Raw genomic sequence first — 15741 nt, 5'->3', positions numbered from 1 at the left:
AAGCTTGCCATACACTTTACAGCCATCGCTGAGGGGAGGGCTTCCGATTACAATGCCATACGGGCAGTGTGCGCTTGCGCACACCGGCCCGTGCGGCATTTGTCTCCCGAGAACGCCACTAACCCGCCGACAATTGTACGATTCTCGACGGGTTTTCAAGCCTGCTCGGGAGACGCAAGACGTGCGACCGTACAGTAGAGACGGTCGCACGCCTTCCATACACCTGCCGATTATCGTATGATCGCGGGATCACCCGCGCTTATCGTATGATAATCGGCAGGTGTATGTGCATCTTTATAAAGATTTCCCAAATTCACCTGGCAAAGTGGAATTGCCCTTTTTAAGACCAGCTTTTATAAACAAGTGAATGCACTGACAACTCCATTCCTTGAGAGCTCACTGAAAGGAAATTATGTTCTTGAAAATAATGAGCTTGGCTCTCTTGATAAGTATATGTCTAGTATGTGGTATTTTTTTAATTTCCTTTTTCCAGCGTAAAGGATTTTGTTAACAATAATAATTAAATATTCAGAAATGTTCCGAAATGCTATATACAAATCTTCCACATAGCTGAACTACTTTGCTGTGTGTTCCATTTTGCAAGTGCTTGGAATACTTTGGGGAACAAAAACTGGCTAAATATAGTTGTGTTATTTTGGAACTTTGGAGATGGAGAATTTTCAAAACGTCCTTAACCTGTTTTGCATATGTGTTAAATCCATGACTTCACTCTGAAGAGGAAATGCTATTTCCCTCTCCAGGGTTGGTAAAAAAAAGTGCTGCAACTCCAAGCGGGCTCTGTACACTGAGGCTGATTTACTGAACGAGTTGAGAATCTTCACTCAATAAATGATGTGAATATTCACTACAATTATCCAATCATGTGAAAAGCAGGTTCCTGTTCACTTTAACTAACCAATAAAATAAATGAAAATCTGAAATAAACAAATATATATTTCACATGACCTGGATAATTAAAGTGGATATTCACACAATTTGAGTGACGATTTTCAGCTCCTTCATTGTATCACCCCAAATATATCAGTGTTATGAAAAGGACCCGTTGTGGTTTTAATGAGAATTATTTTATCTAAAAATCAGCTTAACCCCTTCCTGATCGATGATGGGATTATTCAGTCATGGTCTTTCAGTTCATTAAGTGAGGGAATAATCCCGTCATGCAGTACACTGAGCGATGTTCCGTGGAGGGACCAGCGCTCATTGAGTTCATGCTGTTGCAGGGTCCATCTGTGTCCGAGGCAGACCCTCAAGAGTTAAATTAGGGGTCCTAGTACTGTGATCACTGATAGGTAATGGGAGTGATCACAGTGCTGTGACCTCCACTGAGCCGGCTTGCAGTTAACTGTGTTGTGGCGCTGTAAGCCGGATCAGTGTATTACAAAAGTGATACTGTATTCTCCTCAGAGATGCTTTTGTATCTCTTCAGAATAGTTTCAAAAGCCAATGTAAATGTTAAAAAAATTAACCCCTTACTGCCTCCTAGTTTTAAAAACAAGTTTGAAACAATTTTTTTTCACTTTTTTTTTTTTTTTTTTTTTAAATAAAAAAAAAAATGGTTAAAAAGTCAGTATTTTGTGTATATATGTATTTTGTGACCTATATTTCCCAAAATAAACTAAAATCTCGGACATATTATGCCCTATAAACCAGGGCAACTATAATCATTTTATTATGAATTACTTTCTGTTAGCTACACTAATTATGTACACATTATTATTGCCAAAACTGTGAATGTTTTTTTTTTCTTTTTGTATTTCTGTATAAAAAAAAAAAAGAATTTTTATATATGCATATGTCACATCAAGATAAAGCTCATTTTGTCCCGTTAAAAATTGCTCCGGTCCCCAGGAGCTAAAAAGCTAAAAAACATTTTCTGAAGCTGTCACTAAGGGGTTAAAGTATATCTAAAGCAAAACCTTTTTTTTAATTTTTTTTTCTAACTTTGAACAGAGTGGTAAAGGGTTAATGCACCTGTCAGGTTTTTATTGCTGCGTCTCCTCTGGGGAGATTCATCCTCCTTTCTTTTTTTTTTTTGTCCCTGAAAATGTTGTCACTGGTACAGAAAGTGATGCCATATCCATAGTTGTACAGTTGTCACCAGAACAGGACATGAGGGCAAATCTTCCAATGGCATTTTCCCCAGTGACAACTGTTTAAAAGGGGGTCTCTATGTTACTTTGAACATATTTCCACTCGTTTCCTGCTGTGTCTTCAGGAAGTGGAGGGAGATCTCCCTAGTAGAAAACACAGGGAAAACAAACCTGTCGGTTAACCATTCTTTACTCTATACGAAATAAAACATTTTACTTGATACATTTTATTGTGAGTAATCATCAGTGTGTGTTGGCGCCCATTCTCACTTCAGCGTGAGCAGCTTTAGACATTTTTAAGTGTTTTTTTTTTTGTTTTTTTTTTTTTTTTTTAGACTTGAGCATTTTTGTTTAAGCCAATGGAAAGCAGGTTACAAGGAGAAGAGCTTGTTGTTGGGTGCGATATTGCTTGAAAAACACATGTTACACGCATCATCAGGCACCCATTAAATGTCTATGGGGCTAAAAATGCATCATTCTGCCTTAATAAAAAGCGCATGTACTCTTTTGAGCGAACGCTATAAAGCTACCAATGACACAATACTCACATGTGAATAGGCACTATTGAAACTGATGGGATTCTTCCTGATGAGCGTTTACACTATAGTGTGAATGGGGCCTAAATGTATCAAAACATTGTTTTATTTGTAGTGTTTTTATATATGCAGCTTTATGTTCTAGTTATACAGTCATGCTGTACTTCCTGAATAGTAGTGCAGACTTCCTGTTCTCTTCTGATCTGCAAGTCTACAAATTGAATTCTGTGTGATTTAAGGCCTCATTCACATGGGTGTGTTTTACTCCGTACAGCATCAGGGGCTAGTTTTAAATGTACTCGGAGCTGCGGGAAGTGTGCGGGCAGCTCATTCGACTCTATGGAGATGAAGGAGCTTTGCGACCTCACACGCTGCTTTCCACAGCTCTGAGTTTTTACAGCCGCGCACAGATGATGTACAGGATGCATTCAGGTACATACACAGTCTGTGTGTGGCTGTCAGAGCTGTGGAAAGCAGTGTGGGGTCTCCTTTGTCTCGATAGAGTTAAATGAGCCACCCACAGCTCTGGGTGCATCAACAAACCAGCCCTACATGCTGTACAGAGCAACTTGCCCATGTGAATAAGGCCTAATGGTGTGGAACACTGCTCTACAGGCCTGCTGCCCTAGGCTTGTGCGGAGTTGAAAGAGATCAGGAAAATGTTATGCATCAGGCCTGGTTCACACCAGACAGAGTGCGTTCCGGCCTGACCTGGCCAGAACGCACAGCATCACATTGCGGCCGGCTCACTATGTTGTGGGGCAGGAGGGGGAGTGGTGGTCCATTGAAGTGAATGCGATCGGCCACACGGGAACGCAAGGCACATTATGTTTGCGGTCCGAACAAAATGCCGCAAGCACTATTTTGTTCGGTCCGGACCGCAGGCATAATGTGTCATGCGTTCCAGTGCGGCCGATCGCATTTCAGCCAGAGGGCGTGGCTATGGTGCCATTCAATGGACCGCCACGCCCCCTCCTGCCCCACAACATAGCGAGCCAGCTGCAATGAGATTCGGTGCGTTCTGGCCAGAATCGGGCCGGAGCGCACTGTGTCTAGTGTCAATTAGGAGGAGCGTTTTGCACAAAACAATCTTCACATTGATTTTGTTGTCTAAGCTGCTGCAGAATTGCCCATGCAAGGGTAAATCTTTCTTTTTTAAATTTAGCAAAACATTTAACATACCGGTATTCTGATTTCCGTGGCTGTGAGGTATAATCCTACTAAAATCATTTTCCTCACGAGTATGGCTTTTCCTCCCAGAATATAATGCAAATTCAAAAGCCAATTTTGGGCCACCACCAGCTTTCATCAGTGAGAAATATGTGAAGGGATGTGGTCCCTCAGTGCTACTATATGGAAGACTCTGCTACGTGTCCTTTTTATTATGTCGCATTTTAGACTATGGCTTGATGAAAGATGGTTGCTCCCTTCACTCCTCGTATGCACATCACATTTCCCTTCCATGTGTAGCACCCATTTTGTTCTTTATTGTTGTTGTAGGTACTAATTTTGGCTTGATTGATTTTTTGTCTTTAAAGGAGAAACCGGTCTTGGAAAATCCACCCTTATGGATACATTGTTTAACACAAAGTTTGAGGGGGAGCAAAGTTCTCACTCCCAGCCTGGAGTTCAGCTGAAATCCTGCACATACGATCTCACAGAGAGTAACGTACGTCTGAAAATAATGATTGTCAATTCCATAGGATTTGGGGACCAAATTAACAAGGAAGACAGGTGAGTTTTATATAGATTATGTAGCAAGGACTTGATGATTTGTAGTCTTTTAACGCTTTTTATATTTATAAAATGTTCACAGAGCACTTCGCTTTAAAAACATCTGACTTTTCGATTCGCACCACATTATGGCCACTAGATAGAGCCGTGGCTATAATATGCTTTAAATCTAAACGTCCGATTTTCATAGTGTGGACAGCTCTGCAAATGTTTGTATAAATGCACCCCATGTAATGTATTTGTGTATTCATTAAAGTAATCCAAATGTATGTTTTACCCCTCACGATGATGGAATTATTTACATTTGTAGAGCCGGCTGTCGGCTTTACAATAGCCGTGGTTCTGGCGATTTAGCTGCCGCCTGATTGCTTTTACGGGCCGGTAAAGTGCCCGCCCCCCCATCACACACACACACACTTGACACCCATGCAGTGCTTCCTTGGCTCCGCTGCCCCTCCTGTGGGCATGGGACCTGCATGTCAGGTGCCGGTGGGGAGATGGACGGCGAACTTTCGTTCACCCGTCTCCTGTCTGCTATATGGGACCAGGAGGGACGCATATTGCATTACTTCCAGTCCTCGAGCTGTCATTGCTCGGCTACTGAAGCCGAGCAATAAGCTATTGAAGTGCGATGTGCACTTCAATAGCTTATTGAAAGTGGAAAGGTGATACTACAGGTCTTTCGGACCCCCAGTATCACCTTAAAGAAAACCTTTCACTGCCAATATGCTATCACATGGGGGGGGGGCTTGTAAGTAAAGTGAAAACAAAATAAATGTAAAAATTATTGTAAAAAATTTTAAAAGTCCCCTGCGAGCACGCACGTCTTCACATAAAAACGCGTCAGGTGCGCCTACATATGAAAACGACGATTGCACTACACATGTTTAGTATTGCAGCACACACCAGAGTAATGTTTGAAGTAATTTTCAGGTCTAAAATTTAAATTTTAACGTGTGCTCCAATGCAGCAGTGCCGTCCGTCCGTTTTTCTACTACGGGCGGACGGCAAGAGGTTAATCAGTGAGTTGCTGCTTCATTGACAAGTCAGTAGGCTGGGACCGGTAGGCGACACCGCGATATTCTTTAACTGTATTGTTTAACTTGGTGTTTCCCTATTCACTATGAATTGCAGTGGAGATATATTGATGAACAGAATAGTTAATATTCTGGAAAACAAGTTGAAATATAAGTATTTCAGCTAGGTATTTAGCTGTTTGACTGAAGGTATATACCCGAGAAAACAAATGCATAGCAGATATGCCATATGTACTAAATGGTGCTATGAATGCAAACAAGAAATCTGAATTTGCTCTATAAATGTGTCGTTCTTTTTTCATTGTACTATGCATGAACGTCTAAGCCCAACTGAAAATAAAAAAAAATGTAATTACAACTGGTTACTGGTCTGTGTATCTTATCTGCAATGCAGAAATGTCATGTCGCTCTGTTTTGGGTAATGCCTTTATACTTCTTTCCTGTGATTTTATATATTGGTCCCTCTATATTCAGTGTACTTTGTGCAGTAAATCTGCACGGTGATTTGCACCAATGGAAATGGACCCCATATAAATGTGACTAGGTTATAAAAGATCCTTTTGTTTCAAATACTCACAAGTTTGTCCATTTTTATGTTAAAGTTACAAGCCCCTTGTGGAGTTCATTGATTCCCAGTTTGAAGCCTACTTGCAGGAAGAGCTGAAGATTAGGCGAGTTCTTCATAACTACTACGATTCTCGTATTCATGCGTGCCTGTACTTCATCGCCCCAACTGGCCATTCTCTGAAATCTATAGACCTGGTCACTATGAAGAAACTAGACAGCAAGGTGAGTGGTGGAAAATGGGCTAGGACTGCACAGCCATGTTCTATTTTATGATACTCAAAAATATTAGCCATACATGTATTGACTTTATAGGCAAGTACATCGCCATAGAAGGAGCAACTAGATTTTATTATAGATTTGTAATATGTACTGTGTATACATAACCAGATATTACAGATCTGGCCATCTAGTGTTTGTCAATCAGCTGGAGCAGTGTGCTTTTAGCAGGAAATGACTGTATATATAGTTACATATGATACCTGACCTTACTCATCTACTAACATGATTATAACATTAATGAAAATCTTTCTGTCCATACACATTATCTGTGAAAATAATACTTCTAGAAGTACTAGTGGAAAGATTAATTGTAAAAGGTATTGGCACCCTCTTAAATATCCTGGCAGCACCCATCCTGTGTCTAAAAAAGAATCTCTCTTATCCTCCAATTGCTATAAAATAGACCAGATTGGCTGACCTTCATTTCAACAAAAATCCTCCAATAGGATTATATGTGCATTTAATGTATTTTGTGCATGTTATTTACATGTAAAAGCCTCCCCTGTGTACACATAGGAAATCCATAAAGCTGCTGCTGCGCACCACCATCTTGGATGTAATGTCAGCAGCTCTAACAGACCCTGTTGTCACTCAAGTAACACTCTATAGTATTCCCTTTTGCTTTTCCCCCACCAGCTCCATTAACCTCCCTGGCGGTAATCCCGAGCGTGGCTCGGGGTCATTGTCGTCCCGAGGCTGGGTGACACCCGGACCGGTAACCAAGTGCCACCCTGCCGAGACGTCGCCACGCATGCGGCAGTCTTCTGATACCTGCCGGGGGCCATCTTGGTGATGGACGCTGGCAGAGAGAGGAGGGGACAGTCACCCAGCGGGATAAGATATGCCGCCGGGTCCCCTCCTCTCTCCTGATACTGTCGGGCGTTCGGTCCATGACCGAGCGCCTGACTTTTCCGACGGGGGTGACACCAAAATGACTGTCATTTTGGTGTCACCCCCTCCAATGGTGTCATCTGGGTGCGGGCCGCACCCCCCTTGTGACGCCACTGCTCGGGCTTATTCTTCATTACCAAAAGTGGTAACCCCGAGCCACACTCGGGATTACACTGTAGCGTCTTACCTTGCCCACGATCCTCGCTGTGTCCTCCGGCCGATGCCAGGTTCCGGGTTCCGTCCCTTGCGATCGTCCGCGTCTCAGGGGGGCGAAACTGGCGGGAGATTTGAAAGTAAAAAAAATTGAAACAAGGGGAAAAAAAATGAAATAATCAGACTGCCAGGGAGGTTAATGGTTATGTAGGGAGGTGAAGGGAGTGGCGGAGGAGCTGGGCCAACACAGAGTAATTGAATACTCCCAGAAGAGAAAAGTGCTATGACAACAGAGGGAGGGGCTGTGCTCTGGGATTGGCTCTCCTTGAGTAGTCACATTTCTAGTTCTAAGTGCATAGCCAACAATTTATGGAAAGGAAAAGCACCGCAAGTACGCTTTAAAATGCTTACTTTTTCTGTGCTTTTACCTTCAAAGTTTCATAAGTTGGTGGCAGGGTCCATTCCATTTTCTGTTCTGTAAAAGTTGACTCCCTACCTCATTGATGGAAAAGTATAGCGTATTTATAGTGAGTACATATTTTGAGTCATTATGGGAGGGTTTATAGTAATTGTATATGACTTTCACATTTTTACATGCTTGGGTTTGAATATTTTTAATAGAGAAATTTGCGGTTTAGACACTAGAGAGCTTTAGTGTCTCAGTGGAATCTCCTTGCCTCTGCTTAACAGCTGGTGAGATAAAATATCTTCCATATCCATATATTTTTTTCTATGTTGGTTAAACTCGATGGACTTGTCTTTTTAACGAGGGGGGGGGGGGGGGGTGCATTGTTTTTTAGATGTCAGATGGCTCATAGAATTGCATTGTGAGAAGGAGCTGCAAAGTACAACTGTCATGTAGCCCTGTATAGCAGGAAGCAGAACCTGTTTCCATAATAATAAATTACGGCTATATGTGCACACATAATTACAAGCTATACATCGAAACTGACAGTTTACTGAGTGCAGTATATATTACATTATACACTACATTGTGTGGTTTCAGCTTCTCTGCATAACAAACTTTCAGCTAGGAACCAGATGAATATTGGAAGGGCTTTTAGGGTGTCCCAAGTGCCTGGTCTCAATGTTATGACGTGGAAATTTGTGCCCCCCCACAGGATAGTTTCCTGGGGGACTACACAGGTTGCATACATCTTTTCTTGGTTGCATCTTTTAGATTTGACAGTTTATACATTACATAGTTAGCCAGATAGAGATAAGAGGGGGGAAAAAAAGAGAAGAAAAACCTAAAAACTGAACGCTATGCCCATAGCTACCCACCATTGATCCAGAAGAAGGCAAAAAAAACCCTGTAAAGCATGGTTCAATTTACTCAAACAGACAAACAAAATCTTTCTCAATCCCATAAGGCAATCGGATATTCCCTGGATTACCAATCTCTGCTGCTTTATTATAAGAAGTCAATATCTAGATCTGTTAATTTAGGAATGCATCCAGGTTTTTTTTTAAACCGTTAACCTAGCTAGCTAGACAATCATTTTATTAGAGACGAAGCACAGACTGTACTTGTAATTTCAGAGTTGCGCAAAAAAAAATAATTGACATTAAATCCAATCAGTCATGACATTCAAACAAATCAATTGCCTGGCTTAATGAATGTGTCATGTATAATGTACTTACATGGTAAATGCCTGCACATAAATAATACTAAACTGTAGCGTGTCTCATTTTGCTCTGCAGGTTAACATCATTCCTATCATTGCAAAGTCGGACTCCATTTCAAAAAGTGAACTAACCAAATTTAAGATTAAAATCACGAGTGAGCTGGTCAGTAATGGCGTGCAGATCTACCAGTTTCCCACTGATGATGAAACTGTGGCGGAAATTAATGGGACAATGAATGTAAGTGTTCTCCAGTCTGTTTTCTTTCATAAACAATTACATTTGACTTGACATGATTGCATGAAAATATTTTGAAAATGAAGCAGAATAAAATTGTACATTTACATAAATTTCTACCTTTTACATACATTGATAAATGTGTTTGCATTGTAAAAGCAGCATTATTGTTATTTAACACTTTGGATATTGCAGGCTCACTTGCCGTTTGCAGTTGTTGGGAGTACAGAGGAAGCCAAAATTGGAAACAAAATGATGAAGGTCCGGCAATACCCATGGGGCACTGTTCAAGGTACTGTTTATTCCTCATCACTGTAGACTTTCATTGGTTGTGCCCGAATCCTCTCATTTTACATGGAAATATTTATTTTGTTGCTCTGAAAAGCAATACACTTCAAAGTTGTAACTGCTTGCTGCTTGACAAATGCATACAAATACCACCAAAGTATCTATCTATTTTCTCCTTCAGTTGAAAATGAATCGCACTGTGACTTTGTAAAGCTTCGGGAAATGCTTATACGGGTGAATATGGAAGATCTGCGGGAACAGACGCACACACATCATTATGAATTGTACCGACGGTGCAAGTTAGAGGAAATGGGGTTCAAGGACACAGACCCTGACAGTAAACCATTCAGGTACTGGTATTTTTGGAGGAAATCCTATACGGTCCTTCTCCGAGGTGTCAGGCCTATTTTATTAATTTGTATTCAGTTCACTTCCCCCATCTTGTGACTGTTTTCAACCACCCCTACAGTCATGCTGAGTTCTCAATTGAACAATTAATAAAAGGAGGATTTTGTACTTGCCTTTTTTTTTTTTTTTACCTTGGCAAGTACATAGCCCACTTTTTTGTAATAGATGGAAGTATAGATACATTTTCTTCCCTTTCCAAGCTACTTTTTTTTTTTTCCTATGGCTTTGTCCTTCCTTGATTTTAGGTCACAGTACTCCAGTACTGAATGCAATTTATAAATTAAATCTGTCACAGAGCATCATCTATGTAAACTAGGATGGATTGGGCATACACTTTTTTCTGATCCCCTTTTTTAAGTGGATAAAACCCATATAGTTTCAAATAATTGAATAAAATTAGGGCTGCAACAACTAATCGACATAATCGATTATAATCGATTATTGAAAAAGTTGTAAACTTTTTCAATAATCGATTAATCGGCTTCTGATCAGTTGGCCCTGTTCACAGCTCCACACGCTGTGCACCGCACCTCCTCCCCACCTCACGCTCGCCGCTGCCAGACCCGCCCGCCCGCATCCACGCCGCACCTCCTCCCCGCCTCACACTCACCGCCCGCCCACATCCACGATTGGCACAGGGACGCGGGGAGATGTAGTAAGGAGGAGCAGGTGTGGGGGGATGACAGCCGCTGATAGACAGGTCCGATCTCAGAAGCAAGTTGCTGGAAGACTGCTCAGGTAAGCCTGCACTTTCCCACACATGGTGCTCTATAATGTATTGCTGGGATTTGTATTTCTCTATAGCTGATGGTACATTGTGCTGTATATTATACAGAGGAATACAAATCCCAGCAATACATTATACACTGTATGTATAATGTATTGCTGGGATTTGTTGTACTCCTCTATAGCTGGTGATATTCTGCATTGTGCTGTATAGAGGACTACAAGTCCCAGCAATAATACATTATAAAGTGGTACAATGCTAAATACCACCAGCTATAGAGGACTACAAAACCCAGCAATAGTACATTATACAGCGCAATGCAGAATGCCGCCAGCTATTATGTACTATTGCTGGGATTTGTTGTATTCCTCTATAGCTGGCGGTATTCTGCATTGTGCTGTATAATGTGCTTTTGCTGGGTTTTGTAGTCCTCTATAACCGTTGCCATTCTGCATGCATTGCTGTATAATTGTACACTTTCCATTTCACTATATTGCACACCACACTATCCTTTTTTTCTTTTTTACTTCCACCGGTCCAAGCTTGCTCCTGTGATGGACTACAACCTCAATACAAACTAGTAGTCCCATCACTGGAGCCATTTTTTAAACTTTATTTTATAGTTTATCCGATTAACCGATTAATCGAACTTAATAATCGGCTAACTAATCGATTTTGAAAATAATCGTTAGCTGCAGCTCTAAATAAAATTAAAATGTATTTTCTGCTTTAGCCTACAAGAGACATATGAAGCAAAAAGAAATGAGTTTCTGGGTGATTTGCAGAAGAAAGAGGAAGAAATGCGACAGATGTTTGTGCAAAGGGTAAAAGAGAAGGAAGCCGAATTAAAAGAAGCAGAAAAAGAGGTACAATTTTGATTAAAAATAAAAAATGACATGTTCAAACAAATTTATTATTTTTGTAATGGGAACTCCATATAAGTCTGAGAATTTATGGATTGAATCTGCTGAATAAAAGCTGAGCCTGTGATTTGGAGTTTAGCATGCGACTGGATGGTGAAGAGGCAGAAGCACACTTAAAGCCTAAAGTCATCATTCTGTTCACTTCTCTCTGTTCACTTAATCAGCCAGGGCTCTGTGTTAGACTGGCAGCAATGTGCAAGACTTGTAGTACAACTGGACTACAGTGCTGCCCCGTCACCGTCCTGTCTTATTCCTGCTGTGCATGGCATTACAAGAGGCTTATAGAAAAAAGACTGAGGTAGGATTTTAAAATGCATATAAAGTTTTTAATTAATAACTGGCTCTAAAGTAGACCAGGGATCTGTCTAGCTAGATGACTTTCATATGGTTGTGACATCAGTTGAAAATGATTTGAAAGTGTCTGCTGTGCAAATATTTAATAATGAATAGGGTTGCTGTATTTTAGGTCCCAGGGTATTATGCCAGCTGGGGTTTAATTTATTATGCAGCACAATGGAAAGTTTTCAAAGAGAACCGGTTACGATACAGCCTTGTGACTCTTCGTTTAAAAGCTTGATAGATATATAAATGGTTTATAGGTAAGCCTGCATAATTAAGGGGCAAATATAAATGATATATCCAAGTCAACCTGCATAATTTCAATACATTCTTGCTCAAAGGCATCAAGCTCTCTGGAAGCTTTTATAAGTAAGGACATTGTAATGTAGATTTTCTTGGATAAACAAATCTACCTTGTATTTCTGCTTTGGATAAGTAGTTTTAGTAGACTTTATCAGGCAACACTTTGATGGTCTTTCACCTATTTCTGAAAGCTCCATGAGAAGTTTGACCGTTTGAAGAAATTACACCAAGACGAGAAAAAAAAGCTTGAGGATAAGAAGAAAAGCCTGGAAGATGAAGTCAACGAATTTAAGAAACGTAAGACGGCAACAGAGTTACTCCAGTCCCAAGCACAACAAGCAGGAGGATCACAAACCCTAAAAAGGGAAAAGGAGAGGAAAAAGTAAGTAAATGTATTAAAATCAGAGGTGCTCGGTGTGTACAGAAAATTATTTCTAATGTATGATTCGTATGAGGTGTATATATTTGTAGTCTGACAGATCTTTAACATGTGCTATAGGATATGTTTCCGTTCCTTCTATAAGGAACTGTTGCCTGACATTTATTCAAAAATCTTTTTCTTCTTTTGGACAGTTATTTGTATACATCTCCTAGAGAACACTATGAAAATCTCCCTACTTCTCCTTTATACTACAGTTAAGGCACCTCACGTACTGAGGCCGAACAGTGCTGTCCATGTATCTGTGTTCTGGTTCAGCAAAGGATGGTATAATGCATTTAAAAGCTAATGGGCAGGGCATATTTTGGAAAGCCTGCAATGCAAAAGTTCCATTTACAGGATAGCCCTGTCGCCTTTCGGGAAAGGCTGATGTTTGCCTATGTATTATCTTTGAATACACCGCAACTAATCACTGACATTTCTCTACGGTAGTTTATTAAGTTAAATATTGTGTGCTTAATGTACAGCTAAAGACTCCTGTGTGTCAAAATCCAATTACTATGTAACGTGCACGCCTTTGAACTTACAAAAAAAACAAACAAATCTTTGACTCGTACTCACTCTCTGCTTTCTAGACACTGAGGCCTACATTTTGGGGGGGCGGGGTTTAGTAACTCAGGCAGTGTTGCCATTCCAGAAAGAAGTGGGCATGGCTAGATGTCTTCCAACTGCTGATTGATAGGTTAAAGGCTTGTGAATCAACAGGGAAAAGTCGGATAGCCATGTCCCATGCATTGTCTTTTTCAAGCAGACACAGCCTACATAGAGGGGTGACAACCCTATGCTTGCTTCAATTCAGGAGCAGTGCATGGTTCTCATCACAGGGAGCTGCATGAGGTGGAATTCAATGGCAGGGTCAACAGGAATTTGTGAGATTTTGTAGTGTGTGTGTGTGTGTGTGAGTTGAGTTGGACTTCTAATTGCTGCTACAGAGAATTTTTTTTTTTTTTAAGTGAAGCCATAGTTCTACATTAATGGTTTTAAAGATGGCTCCTTTAGGGTACGCAGGAAATGTTCTGTATACCCAGGATCAGTCTGATGATGAGGAATGAGCCAGGCACAGTAGATAAGCATTCAGTGTGTGTACAGTCAGAATGGTGCATGTTTGAAGCATCATTTATGAACAATACATAGCCCTGTTCTTCTTGTAAATGTTTTGCATGGAGAAAGGAAATATATGTTTTTTCCACTGCACCTGTCAACATGCTATGGTCAGTTTAGAAGATGACTCTAGTTTGTAATTATCACTACTGCCAAACTCATAATAGGAAAAAAGGCAATTTGCCGTCCACCCCCATACGTGGTCTTTTTGCTTCCAGGTGTGCTCGTGGTCATTCTTTTGTTCTATTTATTTATTTCACTCTTCTGTTTTTACATTATTAACATTTCATTCTCCCATTTGTTACCTCTGTGCTGTTTTACAGTTAACTCTGCTGTTTGCTGCATGGGCGCATGGCTTTGGTAAGCTATTAACATGTTTAAACTACTCGGGCTTTGTACATAGGACAAACTTGATTTGAAGGTGGCAATGTGTGTGTACGTTTTTATTTTTACTAGGTTTGTACAACCAAGTTGTATATCCTAACACAAAAATGACCACAAAAATGGCTTTTTCTCATAAATGTTTAGTCATAAATGTAGTGTTGTATACTTGTAATCAAGAGAGAACTTAAAGTAAATATTTACTTTTGACTTAGCCAAGTATTGCGTAAAACCTTATTTGGTTGAGTTTTTTTTTTTTTTTTTTTTTTTTTCTTTTAAACCCTACATAAGCTAAGTGTTCATAAGAACCATCTATATTTCACCCATAATGGTGAACCAAACTGTCTTATTTTCTAGCAGCAGAAAAAGGAAAAGCTGATTGGTTGTTAGAACTGGTCTGTCCTTTATAGTTCTTCTTTTAATAGTCTTCCTTCATGAGTTTCATAACATGTTGGTAAGCTCCAGCTCTAGAACTCCTTCCCAGCCACCCATTTACCCTTTATGGTGACCTCAAGAACTGTCCAATGATGTTTTTATGCAGCTATAATCATGTTTTTTGAGCTGTGATGACACTTCCCTGGCTATATGCTGGTTGTGGATTGGGATAATCTGATAATAAATATCAGTGTCCCTAAAGAGGAAGGACAGTGTCCAAAGTGTGTGGTTCACCATTGAGCATTCACTTTAGTCTAAATCCAGGCCTAAAAATTGTTCAGATTATGTGGACATTTTGTTTTTGCATAACGATGGCTTAAAATGCCTAACAGGACAGTGTTTAAAACTGACAGAATTGTTTACCTATGAAATCAATTTACAAAATACAAGTTTGTCTTCCATTTGTACGCTTAAAAGAGAACCATGCGGTAAGTGTTTTTCCCCATAGTTCTCTTAAGGGTCACGTGAAGACATATACCAGCATCCTCCTGTGACCCAAAACTCAGTATATAGCGAGCTACAGCTCGCGGTATACTGAGACCGCTGCAGCCGGGACGGATCTCGACAATACTGTCAGAGATCCACCCAGCTGCATGAATGACAGCAGGCTCTGCCTATCTAGAGGCAGTTGACAGTCTTATCTTCCACAAAACATCACTAACGCTCATGTAGGCATACTTGAATTCCTGGGTGCACCTTGGGGTGTACAAAGAGGTGCCTGAAGGGCTGCATCTAATATGGCTGATCTATCCCCTATAAGGGAACTGATAAAGGTGTAATTTGGATATTTATATCAGTTTACAAATGATTCCTCCATTTCCAGCGCCTCCACATCCAAGAGTGTGGACTTCATCCCTCATGACCTCCGTTACTGAGTACTTCCCCACTGGATAGGTTTTAAATCTATTTTGTACACCCATTACCCAAAGGCCTTCCTTTCCCTACTCGAGTCCTATGTATAAAGATATTGGATAATGGACTGATCCTCCGATCCTGATGCTGTGGCCTTCTACCAGGCTGGGCATTGCTCATATATTCTTAGAGCTGCTGTACTGCACATGTCTGACATTCTATCATGGATTTTATGGAGAGCCTATCTACCTGTAATGTCTGTCTCTTTGGTAGATGTGCACCTGTTCTTTTAATTTTCTTCTATAAATCATCTATAACACATTAGTTTACTTTTACATTTACATACTGCACATTAATCAGCTAAGTTGATGTTT

At 40.4% G+C, this 15741-nt stretch overlaps 1 protein-coding gene across 3 annotated transcripts in view; it reads left to right on the top strand.

Moving 5' to 3' along the window:
* Positions 1–15741, top strand: part of SEPT6 (septin 6) — a 49064-nt gene that overhangs the window by 18993 nt on the left and 14330 nt on the right. Inside the window, exons 3-10 of one of the 3 annotated variants that reach the window (XM_018571900.1) lie at positions 4186–4381; positions 6021–6207; positions 9013–9174; positions 9367–9463; positions 9641–9809; positions 11328–11460; positions 12351–12541; positions 13998–14059. In XM_018571900.1, coding sequence (XP_018427402.1) covers positions 4186–4381; positions 6021–6207; positions 9013–9174; positions 9367–9463; positions 9641–9809; positions 11328–11460; positions 12351–12541; positions 13998–14059 — 1197 coding nt within the window. The remainder of the gene's footprint in view (positions 1–4185; positions 4382–6020; positions 6208–9012; positions 9175–9366; positions 9464–9640; positions 9810–11327; positions 11461–12350; positions 12542–13997; positions 14060–15741) is intronic. The other 2 variants (XM_018571902.1, XM_018571901.1) reach the window with 2 other exon arrangements.

Source organism: Nanorana parkeri, unplaced genomic scaffold (assembly GCF_000935625.1).
Source record: "Nanorana parkeri isolate BGI_ZX_2015 unplaced genomic scaffold, ASM93562v1 scaffold1862, whole genome shotgun sequence".
In the NCBI taxonomy this organism is placed as follows: domain Eukaryota; kingdom Metazoa; phylum Chordata; class Amphibia; order Anura; family Dicroglossidae; genus Nanorana; species Nanorana parkeri.
The sequence above is the reverse complement of the archived record's forward strand: the minus strand, read 5'-3'. Positions and strand labels throughout refer to the sequence as shown.